The following is a 16,695-nucleotide window of genomic DNA, read 5'->3' as shown; positions in this document are numbered from 1 at the left end:
CAGGCGCATCGTTGTCAAGTAGGCCGGAGGCGGGCGCATCGGCGCCGAAGCCGAGAAGGCCGGGGATGGGCGCAGCGTCGTTGACATAGAGCAGTGCCGGAGCCGAGGCGAGCGAGAGTGGCACCGGAGACGAGACAGCAACGTCGGCGTTGGGAAGCGCCAGCGCGGGAGCGTGCGGTAGCTGCGCGGGCAATGGGACGGGAGGACGATTGCGAAGGATCCGGTGCGGAAGAGCCGCCATCGTTGGCGGGAACCTCAGGCAGTGGGGCTCTCGTGGCGGGCACCTCGGGCGCCTTTGAAGTCGATAGCGCACGCGACGGTTCAAAACACCAGAGAAGGTCCGCCTTAAGCGCCCCATATTAGTCCTCGTTCGTCGGAAAAGCAACGAATCGCTGAACCCGAGCACGGCCACCACGCCCGAGAACAGCCACCACGTGGTAGAAGTGCATGGTATAGTCGGCTATACCATGGAGGGCGAACAGCGCCTCCGTGCACGCGAACAACGCGGCCGCAGAAGACTCGTCGAACGTCGTTAGCTGGAGAAAGTTTGTGTCCGCCGTTGCTAAAAGTGTTTGTAAAATGCCTCTGAGACTTCAACGAGGCAAGTCGCGTCACCAGTGTAGCGGATGATGTTGTAAGTCTGTGTAGCTCATTGAGTAGACGTGTTGCCGTGTTCGGCCGCTCGTGACTCTGGAGTGTCTGTGCCGGTAATGCGCGCGACAACAAAGTTTTCCCCCGGAATGCAACATGCTCCACATAAGTTCCATAGGTGAAATCTGTTATAATGTGGTGGCCACTACAACATTTTTTTTTTGCATGCGAGTCAGAGTAACCCAATTTCAAGGATCTGCCGATAGAGCCCAAACCGATAGCTCAGAAATATATTGAGGGGGGGAGCCCACATCCAAATTTCGTTTCCCCCAATTTCAATAAAGCTATCCCAACATTACAGCCATATAAAAAGGTTATTAGTAAAGCAGTGGTTTCAACAAAGCAGAAAAAAAATTACAAATCAATTTTCTTTTGAAAGTCTGTTGTCCAGCACAAAGTACTTTTGCAAACAAATTGCGTTAAATTTTTTTTTTTTTTTTTTGTATACATAAACACATATTAAAATAAAGTTGGTCATCCAATGTAATAAATTGAGCTATCTCAGTTGTGAGTTTTTGTTGTAACTGAGCATTTTCTTTGGTCTCTAAATAGTATTACATAAACATTAAATACGTAATAAAGTTGGGTCTTCCTATGTGATAAATTGGGCTATCTTGGTTGATATTGACTTTTTTTTGCTCAAATTTGTCTCTATTGTGCCAAGTTTGTTCAGCGGTGAAAATATAAGCATAAATATGCATAGTCTAAAATGTACTGTGTATATTATTATGTGGGGTGGAGGGTGCAATATCTTATACTCTTATTTTGTTGCTTGCTACCCTTCAACTCATTCACTGCCATTGACAAACATCGTTTTTTAATTGGGAAGGCTGTCATTGAGAGATCGTGTCAGTCTTTGATGGTGACAAGACATCCAGCTGCCACCCTTCAAGTTAAAATGGTTTGGACGTCTATCGCTGTCAATGACAGGCAATGACTTAACACGTAATTTTTTTTTTGTTTTGTTGAAAAACCCGATCTTTCACACCCATGATCCACTGAAAACGGCATGCTTGGCCGGATTTGCAATCATGTGATCAGATCGGTGACACCCCTAATTGACATCATTTTGACAGTTTCTGTAGTTCAAAACACTTCATACAAACCTTTTGAAAATGATCAAGGTGAAAAAATATTATGAAACATGTGCAGCCCAACACGCAGGTCTTTAATCTGAATATTTTGTAGGTTAGAAATCTGTTAGTGAATGAGTCAGTATTCAGAACTTTGTGACAAAGTGACAGATTAGAAAATTAAAAAACAAAACCAAGTGCTAAGATGACGTTTATTTTTTTATACATTACCTACTTGATCATAAATACGATTAAAAATCCATACCCACATAACTCCATTGACAATTGTGTCCATTGTGGGGAAGCTGCCTTAAAATGAAATTGATAAGACGGTCAAAAGTCAAAACCATTTGTGCCAGTCTTCCGTGTAGCTTTTTTTCCTTCTCGGTGCTGCCTTTAACAGTGCTGGGAAAAAAATGGGCATGCACCACTTTTAGAAAAATATCTAAACGGATTATCAATCAGTCAATAATTCCACATCCTGGCCGGAGTTAAAACAGAAATTTCTGCAGGCTCAAATTGCTATGACAGTGATTAAAAAGTCTCTCAAGGGATTTGTGGCATCCTGTTGGCAGTGAGGTGACGAGCTATGTGGGCGGAAGTGAAGGGTCAAAAAGTCTAATTCAAAACAGAGCAAACAAAAAAGCACAAAGAGCACTAAAACCCAAAAATGTAAACTGGGGAAAAAATAAAATAAAATACACGCCAGCCGAGCCGTGAATTCGGAGTGAACAAATAAGAATTATACCACTCAGTCAAATAGGTCGAGTTGGTGCTTCAATTCCAACAAGCCAGCCCGGTGAATTGTCACGATAAATTATGCTGTAATAAATGATCCCATTTCACTTCATTGACCTGAACATGGACAATTGTTTACACAAAATTATATAAATGTTAATAATCTATTAACCGTTCTTCCACTAGATAGAAGGATCAATTCAGTTGTGTATCCAGCAGTTTCCAATCATACAATAAAATACAGTGCGACCTTAATCTATGTATTTGTATTTTGACTGATGGACCAATATATCAATTGATCAAAACGCAAAATATCAACACTGACATCTTTAAGATGTGCTATCAAAAAGAAATATTCAAATGTCTGAATTTTTTAACATAATTGCCAGGAATATCAACATTGCTTTGCATTTTACTTCAGTAAAGTGTAACTGAATTTTTAGTGTATAAAGAAAAAAAAAAAAAAAAAAAAAAACGACCTTCAATCGAATTGTTGCTTTGTAATATTGACAATTATTTTATCTTTGCCCCAAGAATCAATATATCATCGTACAATAGTACGAGTGTGCCTTTGTAAATTGCTACATAGTGCGTTTCATTTACCATAAGCCTCCTATGGCAGTGTTTGGAATCAGCACTTGTGTTCCAACACTTAAAGCATTAAATTTATTTTGCCCGATGTTTTTGTGATGTCCATATAAAATAAAATGCTAAATCTAAACATAGTTGGTGAATACAAAACCTTCACCCTCACTAAATCGCACACTTTTAATGAAAGTACAGATGTACCTTGACTTATGAGTGCCGACCTAAGAACTGAGTTGGGACCCAAAATGGGAGGTACGATCAAACCTCGACAGAGCAAAGAGGAAAAAAATAACGACTCTCCTGGCTCCCCAAGAAACACCGGGCTAGCTAAAGTATCTATACCTACGGTGGACATGTTATGCGTCAGTGGGATCAGCACCTGTGTCTGGAGCGGCGGCGTGTCACTCGTGTGTATTCACAAAACTACAAAGATGGCCGTCAGGAGACTACAACCATGCAAAGAGATACAATGGCCCTCTCTCCACTCCGTTCTACTTGCACGAAAAGACAACAATTCACAAGTTTAAAAAAATAATACAAGGACATTTAAATCAGTCTCTGGTGGCGGCGCCTGCCTGCTCCTGCACGTGTCAGAGGAAAAGATCCCGTGTTGCCCGCCAGGTGGGGACAGACAGGAGGATGAAACAGTTTGAGTGTGCTTGGAAGCCAGTTTTAATAAGTGCGGTTTGAACAAGAAGCCACTTTTGTTCCAAGTGGTTCTGTTAAAAGGGGTTCGATGCAATTTTTGTCAAAAGTGTTAGAAAGCCGCCTTTAGTGTAAAGCAGTTTTCAAGCCATTAGTCGAAATCCATTTGAAGCCATTGGCGTCTAAAGTGGTTTGTATCCACTTCAGTAGAATGGTTTGAAGCCAGTTTTTGTGAAAACCGATTCGAAGCCAGTTCCCATTGAGATTGGTTTGAACCCAATTTCGTCCAAGTTGATTGAAAGCCAAATTCCTTGAAAGTGGTTTGAAGCCACTTTTGGCGAGAGTGGTTTGAAGCTGGAGTTTTTGTTCAGTGTTGTATGAACGCAGTTTTTGTTGGAAGTGGTTTGAAGCCAGTTGCAGTTGTAGCAGGGAAGGCGGGCGCGGCTGAGGCTAGAGTGACCTTGAACCTTTCACTTGTCGCCGAGGCCCAGGTAGGTGGCGGCTCTCTGGGCAGTATCCCGTAGAGGAACCAGCACGCCCTCCAGGAGGCCTCCGAGGGCGCTGAGGTGGGCCGCGTCCAGGTGATGGTAAGCCAAGTAGAGTAAGCCGCAGATGACCGCCAGAAGGACACAGAGCCTGAGCGTGAGGGACAGGACCCCACGCCTGGCCGGGGCTTTGCCAGTCGGGGAGGGGCTTAGCGCCACACCAGCACCGCCCCGGGAGATTGACTCTGAGTAGGAGCGGGACTCTGTGTATACGCTGTGGCGCACGCGGGACTCGTCCAGCCAGTAGTCGCTGGGCTTCAGCGGCCGGCCCGCCGCTCCCCGGATGGGACGCCTGCAGGTGGCGCTGTGGGCAATACACAAAATCAATGTGCAGATTAACCTTCTGGGTTACCTACTGTTTTTTATTGAAAAAATATACACCAAGTGGCTTTTTTTTTTTTTTTTTTACCTTTTCATTTTAGAAAACGTACTTTTCAAATGGCAAAACAAATTATGCTACACAAAGGAAAATTAAAAACAGGCAAATGAAAATTCTATTTCTTAATCATACAACTATTTTTTAAAATACATCTTTTAAAAATCTGATAAGCTAAACAAAAATAAAAAACAAAACAAAAAATCTTTAATCTATTGTCTTATACTCTTTTGTGCTTTTACATTTTAAAAAAGTTTTAATTTACATCCATCTTCTCCCGCTTAGTGAAAACGAGTACCGTATTTTTCAAACTATAACCCGCAATTATTTTTCTATCCATTTGTACCCTGCGACTCTTGTAAGGAAGAGGCATATGGATTTAAAAAAAAAATTTTTTTACACTCTTGAGTTCCCGTGAGTGCCCGCATATGCTTGATGTGTATGCTATTCTCCAAATGCACCCTTAGCTAATTATAGTTCCATTAGATTCATTTTTGAGAAAACTAATTACAGTAATTTCAGATACATGCTGACTTGTTTTTAAAAAAGGCCCTTGCTGCCACTACAGAAGAACCATATTTTAAAATGTTGCCATGTCCTGGCTCTCAGATGCTACACTAGCACTGTCAATGAGCTGGGAAGTTTATAAAAGAATAGGACTCCATCTGAAGCTTGTTTGCTATATAGAGGACGCTACGCTAGTGCTGATTAGCCATTTTTAACATAGACTCAGAGGACTTTATTGACCAGAAAAGTTCTGTTATCGTATAGAAAAACAGTTTAAGGCTAGCCCTGGGTATTTTGACTTTGTTTTGATTTAAAGAGGAAGGATTGCTAAAGTGCACTACAACAAAACTGCTGTGCTAGGGCTAGCGCTGATAGCCATTAGCCCCGAAGATATCAGATGCAGGTGTTGATGCGTGTTTACTTGGTTAATATTTTGATCAAATATTTCTACGTAACATCAATGTAAGAATCCCATATTAAGAAATTGACACCTGCAGCTTTCAGTCTGGTACGACGCATTCATTAATTTTTTCTTAAATTTTGTGGCTTATAAGGAGGTGTGCTCTTTAGTCCGGAAATGGCTGTATTTTATTTTCTTAGTTAAAAAAAAAAATTCTAAGTAATTTTATTTTATTCTATTTTAAATATTGTTTTACCATTTTTGTTAAAGTGTTCTTTAATTCATATTTAGTTTTCTACTAGTCATGTCCGATCTGGATCATGTGATCGGATATCGGGCCAATCGCGCCTTTTTTCAGAGGATCGGAATCTGGTCAAAAGGATCGGGTATTTTAATTTAAAAAATATATTTACATTTTTCTGCCTCATGCTCGTACAGCCTCACTCCCTCCCTACTGCTACTTTTCATGGTTAGCAGGCAGTTGGGAGTTTGGTTTGTAGATTTGATCTGGCAAGTGAAGGCTCTGTAGATGTAGATGTATGATCAAAGGCACAAATGTGTTGATCATTGTTTAGTCAATCCTAGTTGTCTAGAGGCTGCTCTTGGCAGCGTGAGCAAATTTGAGTGAACTCACTCATGCCAATTATATGAATGTTACGGAGTGATTAAAAGTATGACGTTAAAGGTCATGCAAAGAAAAATGTGGGTGTGCCTACATTTTGTGCTGGTGCACATTAAGAAAAAAGTTAGGCGCACCAGAGTAACCAATGCAAAAAGTAAGTGTGGAGCCTTTGCAATGTATATCGCTATGTTAATTTTTTCCAATATCATTCAGGCCTAATTTATACATTTTTTGACTTAATCAAAAATAGTAAAAAAAAAAAAAAAAAAAAAAACTGAAAAACAACAGCACTGCCAAAAGATACAAAAAATATATACGTTTTATACTCCGCAACACTCCTGGAAAAAGCGGAAGAGGAAGTATTGCAATACTTTTCGAACGTTCATTCAAAAAAAAACTTTTTTTCCAGGTCAGGTCAGGACTCTGTATCGGCAATTTCTCCAAATCAGTTGACTGACTCAGATGTAAATATATGCGATCGGGACATCCCTATTTTTTCCTTTGTATGCTTTTTACATGGATTCAAATGTTACTGGCTTCTCTTTAATACAAAGAATTCAGAACTACAAAAAAGTGTAAAAAGTTATAATAATGGGCAAAAGAGCAAAATATTTATTTAAAAAAAAAAACAATCCTGGCTCTGTACCTGATGCCCGTCGGTGTGTTGATTTCATTGGCAAGAATATCTTCCACCACACTCTCGCTGCTCTTCACGGGGGTGCCTTCACTCACTGCCACTTCTTCCACCACCTGTTGGGGTGGATTTTAAGTCATTTCATATAAGTACAACAAACACCAAATGATGAACACAGCTGATGAACAAACTTTGGTTTGTCTTCTGCTGCTGGTTCGCAAAGTAACCGGAGTTTTCCCTCGGCTGCGCACCGGCTTCTCCACAATGGGGACAGCCTCTGCTTCAGTGCTGGTAATTTCCTCTGAAACGCACATGATTTCTGTTTTTCTGATTTTGAATGAAGTCCAATAAAAAACAAGATGATGCGTTTGCTCCTTCAGTGTCATCCAGAACCATGGTTTTTCATTTCAATAGCCTTTATTCCCATGTCACAGAAAAAAAAAATATACCGCCTTATATCGGAATATATTCTCTTAAAAATATATAGTATCAAAGAATGAATGCAGCCAAGATAAATAAAAGTCACCGTCTTCCTTGTCACTGTACTGGTCAGAGTTGGTGTTGCCATTCTGGTTAGTGTCAGCCTTGGGGAGGATGGTAACATCAGCGGCGGCCTCAGCTTCAACTGCGGAGTCTTCCAGAAGTTTCTGGAGTTTCTTCTCATACAACTTGCGGGATGAAGCTGCACAGGGACAAACAGCACAAATCACAAAGGTTCTTCTCCCCCCCCCCCTTTTTTTTAAAGTGGCCAGATTTTTATCATCAATTTTATTTTTGCCAATTTTCAGTCAAAAATTATGGCCGAAATTTGGAACTGAATCATAATCAATTTTTGCATTCCCTTTTACCTGCCATTTCAAAGTAATGTTTTATTTCTGAATAAAGGGACAGAACCCATTTGATTCCAATTCATCAATTGCAAAAAAAAAATCAGATTTAATTATTAAAATCTGAAAAAAAAAAAGGAAAAATATTTCTGTGTGAAAGCTCTGTTAAAAGCTAATTCACCTTTTCCCCTGAAGACATTATGTGCCTCTCGGCCTCACAGTTTGTCTTCTATTTTTGCCTTTTCAGTAGTTTTTATACTAATATTTACCAAATAGTTCGTGTTCATTAATGATACAACTACACTTTGAGTATTTCTTGCAAAGACGCTAGACAAGTGAGGTGTGTTGTGTGTCCTAAAACCCAGGGATTTCTACGATGCACGCATCGAGGATCGGGGTTCTCAGGAGAAACGTAACTTTTGCTGTTTTAGCCCAAAATGTGGCACGATAAGGCGGATTCTGGCATTTATTGAGCTGCAAAACACAGATAAACTTTGAATGAACATGTGGAATGAAAGAATGAATGTTTTTGAGCACCACGAGAACCTCCAGCGCTGAGGCTCCAGGCATTTTGAGTTTCTCTCGCAGCCACCCAAAGCTCACTATTTTCAGTTACATGGACACAAAGGATATGGGTGAAAACCACGTTCTACGGCAAAATGTAACTTTGGAGTTTTAACTAGGGATGTTTGTTTAACATTGTGATATGATTAATTAACCCGAAGAAAAGACAAGGGCTGATGGGAAAAGCCTGGGCTTATTAAATCCCGTCCCCAGTAAACCAAAGGACGCAAATCTTCACATGATAGTGTACATATTTCACATTATGATACAAGTGCAATTTATTTATTTATTTTTTTGCTCATTGATTCGGTGAGAGATTATCTGCTAGGAAATCTTCAGTTATTCAGAAGTGAAAGTGTTGGACGGACAGTTTCACGTCATGTGCACGACTAGACGTTTAACCGCCTACTCATAATTAATCGTTTCTTATTTTACTAGTCGATTAAATGCAGCATTGCGCATGTTGAGACTAGGGCTGCAGCTATCGAATATTTTAGTAATCGAGTAATCGACTGAAAATTCTATCGATTAATCGAGTAATCGGATAAAACAAATATATTTTTAGATGAAGAGCAATTATACATATACATGAGAAAACAAGACATTTCATCTAATCTTGAACCATTTTCAGTCAATCAATGTCTTTATTTTCGTTGTATATCGTTGAAAACAGCCAACAATTGCATCTCAGGTGTAACTAGAATTAAAAAAAAAAAAAGACTAATTCACTGCTTTCACTCAAAAAACTTTTAGATCTTATTAATATATATATCTTATCTTACCTAAAAATGCCGTTACGCTTGATAACACACATCACTTAAAAGTTAGGATTTTTTTCCCCACGTGTTTCAATTGAATTTCTCTTTGTGTCAAGCCATTTTTAAGTTCTAGTTAAGTTTTAAGTTAGTCTAAACTGTAAGTCCTGATAGGATTTTGAGTTTTTGCAGTGTTCAAAATAAATGTATGATACAGGCTGTATTGGAGCACATTAGGGACCAGTGCTACTTGGTGTTTTATCCAGCAATGACTACTGAGCTAAAATTGATAGTTAGCATGATTACGTTTTTATTTTACACCCTCATCACTCCACAATGCTATGTTATGTTAAAGCCTGTATGTAAGACACGTTAGCCACGCATCGACAGTGGTCATAATTAATTGAAACCTAGCCCTCCGCAGGGCTAACGTTCCGTGAGCTAGTAGCGACAGTAACGTTAATCTTATTTATTAGCGCTTAGCGCTCTTTATTAGCGCTCTTTATTAGCGCTTAGCGCTGTACTGCTTTAAGATGGCGGCTGTTTACAAACGCTGCCCAGACGCGGCCGAGTCTGTCATTTCGCATCTAGTTCAACATACAAGTGATCTCTATGAGACGCGCCAGACGCTGCCTGATACCAATGTAGCATTGTGCGGGCTAGTATTTAGCAACGTCGGCGTCGTTTGTGGCGGCTGTCGGCTGCGGTAAGTTTTTTTTTTTCCCCCTTCTTCCTCTCCGCACGTGACAGCGCGTTGTCCCGCATTAAAAGTAGTCCTAGCAAAACGTGATGCTTAGAGCTGTCAAAATAAACGATTACTCGAGGTGAATAAAATTACTCGGATCACTTTTTAAACTCGAGTTACTCGAGTTGCTCGAGTACTCGTTTCAGCTCTAGTTGAGACCCTTTCAGACATACCCTGAACTCCAGTTAAATACGGGTAGCCCTTATGCATGGACTTCACAATGGTATTGACGGGTCAGATCGGTCATGCACTGCCCCTCGCATTCAACTAGGGGGCCACCCACATCAAGAGGAGTTATTCACAAACACACGCACGCAGCGATCCAACGCCAGATTTCTGTTGAAAAAGTACAAAAGCTGTACCGCATACAGGAGTGATTTGTTCCAGGATTCAAGGTAACAATTATATTTTTTGTACCATGTATACATTTTGAAACGTGAAAAAAATCAATGGAAGAAATTAGCCGCTACAGCATTGGCATCATAGTTCGCAATATTCACGTAAAATAAATGCTAACTGCACATTTTTTTGCTTTTAACCAAGAATGGAGACTGTTTTACATCCATATTTAAAAAGAATTTGGGGATTTAAGCATTTATTCACAAGAATTTTCACCGGAAAAGCTCTGTTTACTTAAGGCGGCCGCTAGCTACATTCACGAACAGACTGGCATTGTACTTTGACATATTTACATAAAATAAATGCTAACTGCACATTTTTTTGCTTTTAACTAGTGCTGCAACGATTAATCGATTAACTCGAGTAATTCGATTAGAAAAAGGAGTGAATCAAATTTTGCTGCTTCGAGTCCTCGTTTAATTAAAGTGGAAGTGTAATGGTTGGTTTTGAAAGTGTTTGCATTTAGTTTTATTGATTTGGGTGGATACACTGCCTTCTAGTGGCAACAGTGAATATGACATAACTCATTTCACATGGTGAATCCAGCTGCTCCCTGTTCAGTCCAACATAAGCTGAGTTGTTGTTTGAACTAATGTTTTTTATGCATTCGCAATTTAGTTTATAGGTATATTTAGCCATTTTTGTGGGAATATATGTTTGAACCATTTGTTAAGAGCATTGTAAAAAAAAAGCTACTGTTTGAGGCTCAGCTCATCTATTTAATTTTTTAATGTTCCTTATCCGATTACTCGAATTAACTATTTCATCGATTAATCGCCTACTAAAATAATTGACAGCTGCAGCCCTACTTTTAACCAAGAATCGAGACTGTTCTACGTCCATATCTATAAAGAATTCAGGGATTTAAGCATTTTTTGACAATAATTTTTAACGAAAAAAATGCTCTTTGTCTGTAAATCCACTCAGTCAGCTTTGACGGCCTCGCCAACAATACGGGCCCCCAAGTTATCGGCCCCGCGCCCCATCAATACATTATGAAGTCTATGCCTTATGTCTGAAAGGAATTTCCCGGGTCGACTGACATGGAGATGACACGGACATTAACAGTGTCGCGTCCTAGTATAATGTCCGAGACTTCACCAGGATGGGTCATGCATGACAGCAGCCGTTTAATTTGCTGGTCACATGCTCACAGCGCGTAGGCTTATGACGTAAATATCATGGTGGGCCGATAGTCGTTTCCTCTTTTGCAGTAAAACGAAAAGCTGTAAATAAACATCGCAATTATCAACATGCCAAAAAAAGAAAAGACGGCAAAATTCAACTCGAAACATAATGAAATTAATTTGTTACGATCTTAGAACCGAGGAAGAGACAGACCATCTTTGGAAATGTGTGGTTCATTTTGTTGGGAATGAACGTGGTAATGTCAATGCACAAAACCTTTGCATTTTAAACTTTTCATTTAATATGTGTATTAACTTGCGAGTTTTCTTGCTTATAGACTAGTCGCAAATAAAATCTCAGACTAGTCGGCAGGGAAATTAGTCGAAATTCCCATCCCTAGTTTTAAACCAAAAAGTCGCACTCGGAAGCGATGCAAACCTCCCTGAAATGCACAGATGAACTATATAAGTGCTTTGGGTGACCGGCGTTTTGGTGAGCTCAATTATTTTTTCATTTTTTAACATTTACTTTATTTTTGCAATTTTTTTTCAGAAATAATACCAGACCAATGATAACACATTATATTTAATTTCGTTTCATTTAAGTCTATGAGTGTGTGTGTATATCTATATCTATATATATATATATATATATATACAGTGCTGCTCGAAAGTTTGTGAACCCCACAGCGATGGTCAGATTTTTTGTAAAAAAAACTAAAATAACCTTATTAAATGTTAAGTTATACCCAAATCCACAATACTGACATTCCAAATAATGGACTGAAACAAAAGAAATAGTTATATTGTCATTCTTTATTTAACAAAAGTGGTTGATTTAAGAAAAACTCAGATATCATGTGTGCAAAAGTATGTGAACCCCTTCAGTTAATAGGATATTGCGCCTCCTTTTGCAGAGATTACCTCAACCAAACGGTTTCTGTAGTGACTAATCAGCCTCTCACATCTACTTTGGGGGATTTTTGCCCATTCTTCCTTGCAGAACGCAGTCAGTTGAGAGAGGTTTGATGGGCGTCTGGCATGAACTGCTCGCTTCAGGTCCCGCCACAGCATTTCAATGGGATTTAGGTCAGGACTTTGACTGGGCCAGTCCAGAACACGAATCTTCTTCTTTTTCAGCCATTCCTTGGTTGTATTGCTGGAATGCTTTGGATCATTATCATGTTGCATGATCCACCTTCTGCCAAGCTTTAACTTCAAAACAGATGGCGTCAGGTTATGTTCTAGGATTTGACAATATTCCTCAGAATTCATGATTCCCTGGACTATGTGGAGTTGTCCAGGTCCTGAGGATGAAAAGCAAGCCCAGATCTTGACATTCCCACCTCCATGCTTCACTGTTGGGAGAAGGTTCTTTTGGTGGTATGCAGTGTTGACTTTTCGCCAGACATGGCGGTTTTGGTTGTGACCAAACAGTTCAATTTTGCACCTACATCAGTTGATGAAAACTCTTTTTAATTTAGTCTCGACAACACAACTGTTAAAAAAACAAAAAAAAAACTACTGAATTGATTGATTAGGAAATCAGGTTGATATAATAGAAAATTCCAAAATGTTGAGGGGGTTCACAAACTTTTGAGCAGCACAGTATATACAGTGGGGAGAAAAAGTATTTGATACACAGTCAATGGGAAACCCCATTGGCAGTGTATCAAATACTTGTTTTCCCCACTGTATGTGTGTGTGTGTGTATATATATATATATATATATATATATATATATATATATATATATATATATATATATATATATATATATATATATACTGGACTGTCTCAGAAAATTAGAATACACAATATTCTAATTTTCTGAGACAGTCCTGTACATTAATCCACCATTTAAAGCAGGGGTGTCCAAACTTTTTGCAAAGGGGACCAGATTTGGCGTGGTAAAAATGTGGGGGGCCGACCTTGGCTGACGTCCTTTACATAGAACAATATACAGGACTGTCTCAGAAAATTAGAATATTGTGTATTCTAATTTTCTGAGACAGTCCAGTATATATATATTTATACATAAGGGCTGTCAAAATTATCGCGTTAACGCGCGGTAATTAATTTTTTAAATTAATCACGTTAAAATATTTGACGCAATTAATGCACATGTCCCGCTCAGACAGTATTCTGCCTTTTGGTAAGTTTTACAGCAAGGCTTTTTGTGCTGTCCAACAGCGAACTCTTGTGGTCGCTTTGCGACATGGTTTATTGTTTTCTTGCCGCTTCAATATGGCTGCACGACGTCTCGGGCTGACGCCCACGTTGTAATGTTGTGCTTATATGATCCTTGGACAAGATTTGTCCGTAAGTATGCTTGTTGTAAAGAATGTGCATATTATGTTAGTAAGCGAAATGTTATATTTTTTGTATGAGACGCTTTTTGTTTATGTTTAGTGAACCTGTATAGCGTGCTAAGCTAACGTTGTTGCTAATGCAATGCTTGTGTACTTTTTTTTTTTTTTTTAGTTTTACGACGGTCTAAAGAGGACAATGGTTTGAGGCCATTTTATTAATAAATCAGATGAAAAAGGAAGAAGTCTGATTATTAAGGCGTTGTTCACTAGCTGTCTAGCTTTGGAAAAAGTAGACGCTTCGGAGTGACGACAGCATAGACAGATTTAAACGACAGTAGAGTGAAATGCCCACTACAGTCCTTATGTACCGTATGTTGAATGTAGACACAAGATGGATATCTTGTGTCTTATCTTTCCATTCCAACAATTTATTTTACAGAATATATGTATAATTTACAGAAAAATATGGCATATTTTATAGATGGTTTGAATTGCGATTAATTGCGATTAATTAATTTTTAAGCTGTAACTAACTCGATTAAAAATTTTAATCGTTTGACAGCCCTTATATATATATATATATATATATATATATATATATTATATATACGCCCCCCCCCCACACACACACAAACAGGGTGATTGAAAAGTAGCTCCCTATTTTTAAGTACTAATTTAAATAATTTATCTATTTATGAACAATGATTCTTATATAAAAGTAAACATGAGAAGAAAGTGTATCGAATGGAGTTTCATTTAAAATTCAATATTGGCACCCAGTACTAGTGACCAGTTTCTCAAGCCGCCTAAGAACCTTTTATTTCACAAGCAAGTCTTGTGGGCTTTCAAATTTTGGGCAAAAAAAAAAAAAAAAAAAAAACAAGAAAACTAAATAATAGTAACAGCATTATTCATGCCGGCTGCACACTACACGTTTTTTTTTATTTTATTTTTTTATCATTGCCGATTTAAAAAAAAACACAAGACTCCATGATTAGCTTTGCTAATTATTCGGACAGGTAACAGAGTAAATTTTGACCAGTAGTTCCACTCAAAGTAACGCACTTGGTGACATGCCATTTCAGCGTAAACCAAAAAATATTCTGCAATGATTTGATGGTGCAGGATATACAGTATTTAGGTAAGCTTTATATGTATTTCAATAGCAAAGAATGTTTGTATTTCCAATTCTTGTCACTTACCAATGGACGCTCCTTTAGTTGTTTCAACTTACCCACAATAGGTCCCGCGTCCACTCCATACTTGGCAAGATGCTCCTTCAGATCATCATCTGTGAGTTCCGTCACCTCAACCTCTATGCGAGGTTTATCTGTCTTTCTGGTAGCTTTCTGCGATGTATTCAAATAGACCGATCAGGTTAAATCAGTGCACATTGAAAAAAGGATGCACAAAATTAAGTTTCACTCAAATGGAAGACTCACTCTCCCGGAACGGCTTTTGTTGGAGACCACGGGGGCGGGTAGCTCTTCGTCGCTGGAGAAGGTATCGACAGGCGGGCTCTTCTTGCTGTTCTGCACCGTCAAGTATTTCAAATAGAGCTGGACGTACACTTCTTTCTTGTGTTCGCCGCTCGGCAGCGCCACGTTGTTCGCCGCCAGCTCGTACTTCAACTTGTCTTTAGTGAGCACCGACGGATCTTCGAGAAATTCTGCCATCTTTTCGCCCGTTCTAATCGTGTTATGGACGTGTTAGCGGATAACGAAACGACAGGAGAGAAAGAACGTGACCAACCGCGCGTTGTTGTCAAACAGTATTGACTGGCGCCTAGCCGCTGATGCTAGCAGGAGACACGTTTATTTTGCCAAATAAAACAGCGACTTTACCTTTTAGCCGACCGAATACAATATTTCTGGGTTGTTTGGATTTTTCCAAAACAATTCTACGCGTTTTCTCCCGTGGAAAAGAGAAGCGAAACACTAAAATTACAACAAACGGATGTTAGCATTTAGCTTCCAACCGGCCCACTCGTCTCTTGTCTATCCGCGGTCGGAGCACGACCAAGAAGTTAGTCGCTTAGCTATTGGCCGATCGGCGCTAGTAAGCGCGACTGTCATTGGCTCCCCATGAATGGAACGCTCTGGGCGGCTGGGCCTCCGCCGCCTCAAAGAAAGAAACAAAAATGAAACTGCATATGTTCCGACTCAATATGGTCAGTTTACGCACAACGACGTATCATAGAATTTTTTTCTTTTCCCAAAAACCGTCCAGGGGGTTCAATTTAACGGCAATGTTTTTTGAAAAACACATCGACAAACGCAAATATTACCAAGAAGCGCGCCATTCTTGAGTTGTACTAGGAATGGCGGTTGTCCCCGCTGGCTGCGCGTCAGCCCTTTTGTTTACACCCACAAGCTTCAGTGCGTCAAAGAGGTGCTAATTATCCCAAGGGTTCTAAAATATGAGCCGTTATGCCAATTAAATTGTTAAAATCCACTACAGTGTCACTTCTGAATTTTCTTTTGCATGGAGTCAATACACAATTGAGCTGTAGTCTTGTCTTTTCACCAGAAGAGAGCAGTGCGAGTCATGTTATCAAAATGGCTGCCTCCTTTTAATTCCGTTTTGCCATATTTTGACTGCGGCAAATACCGTAATATCCTCAAAATAATTGCACAATAATATACACTGCGGAGTTTATCAATATGCACTGAAAGCGTATTCAGGGTTAAAGAATGGCTAATTAATACTCAAGCAGTGATTCATCTGAATGACTTCGTTTTACTTTCTCACTGTTTCAAGACTCTCCTATGCACCATCAAGGACTATCAGATGCTTGTTTTCGCAAGAACCTGGGAAAACGAAAAGTTCTCAGGATTGTTTCAATCAATCAGTGTCTTCAGCACTGGTACTGCCCCATAACCTTAGTTTTTTGTATGTAGTCCTACAATTCTCACCTTTTCCAGCTTTAAATCCAGCCTTACTGTGCATAACCTGTAAATACAAATTGTTTTTTTTTTCTTTCTTTCTTTTGGTGCGGGGGTCACTTTAGAAAAAGCCTGCCAATTCCTGGCCTTGCCTGACTCAGAATGCTTATATAGAATCATCGTTCTCAATTGCAAACAATCAAAATGCCATTTATCTGACCCACAACCACACACATAACGAGTAAAAATAGCTCAAATGTTTTGTCAAAGTTAGAACTTCAAGTCAGTAAACTCAGTAAACT

General features: G+C 39.4%; 1 protein-coding gene across 1 annotated transcript; it reads right to left on the bottom strand.

The window, feature by feature from the left end:
- Positions 1-1,798: 1,798 nt before the first annotated feature.
- On the bottom strand, positions 1,799-16,052 carry LOC130916495 (lamina-associated polypeptide 2, isoforms beta/gamma-like). The gene is made up of 6 exons (XM_057837266.1): positions 14,951-16,052; positions 14,743-14,857; positions 7,306-7,461; positions 6,971-7,080; positions 6,792-6,895; positions 1,799-4,544 (listed from the first exon to the last, which is right to left on the bottom strand). Exons 1-6 carry the CDS (start codon positions 15,182-15,184, stop codon positions 4,166-4,168), a joined length of 1,098 nt encoding a protein of 365 aa, XP_057693249.1. The 5' UTR covers positions 15,185-16,052; the 3' UTR covers positions 1,799-4,165.
- Between the last annotated feature and the right edge of the window lie 643 nt (positions 16,053-16,695).

This window comes from Corythoichthys intestinalis, chromosome 5, assembly GCF_030265065.1.
Source record: "Corythoichthys intestinalis isolate RoL2023-P3 chromosome 5, ASM3026506v1, whole genome shotgun sequence".
Lineage (NCBI taxonomy): Eukaryota > Metazoa > Chordata > Actinopteri > Syngnathiformes > Syngnathidae > Corythoichthys > Corythoichthys intestinalis.
Note: the sequence above shows the minus strand (reverse complement) of the source record. Positions and strands in the feature narration are given on the sequence as shown.

Excerpts from the sequence above, each read along its gene's own strand:
- LOC130916495 (XM_057837266.1), bottom strand. The coding sequence starts at position 15,184 with ATGGCAGAATTTCTCGAAGATCCGTCGGTGCTCACTAAAGACAAGTTG. Across the intron at positions 14,858-14,950 it reads ACAAAAGCCGTTCCGGGAGA|AAAGCTACCAGAAAGACAGA; the intron begins GTGAGTCTTCCA and ends AATACATCGCAG. Across the intron at positions 7,081-7,305 it reads GTACAGTGACAAGGAAGACG|AGGAAATTACCAGCACTGAA; the intron begins GTGACTTTTATT and ends TGTGCGTTTCAG.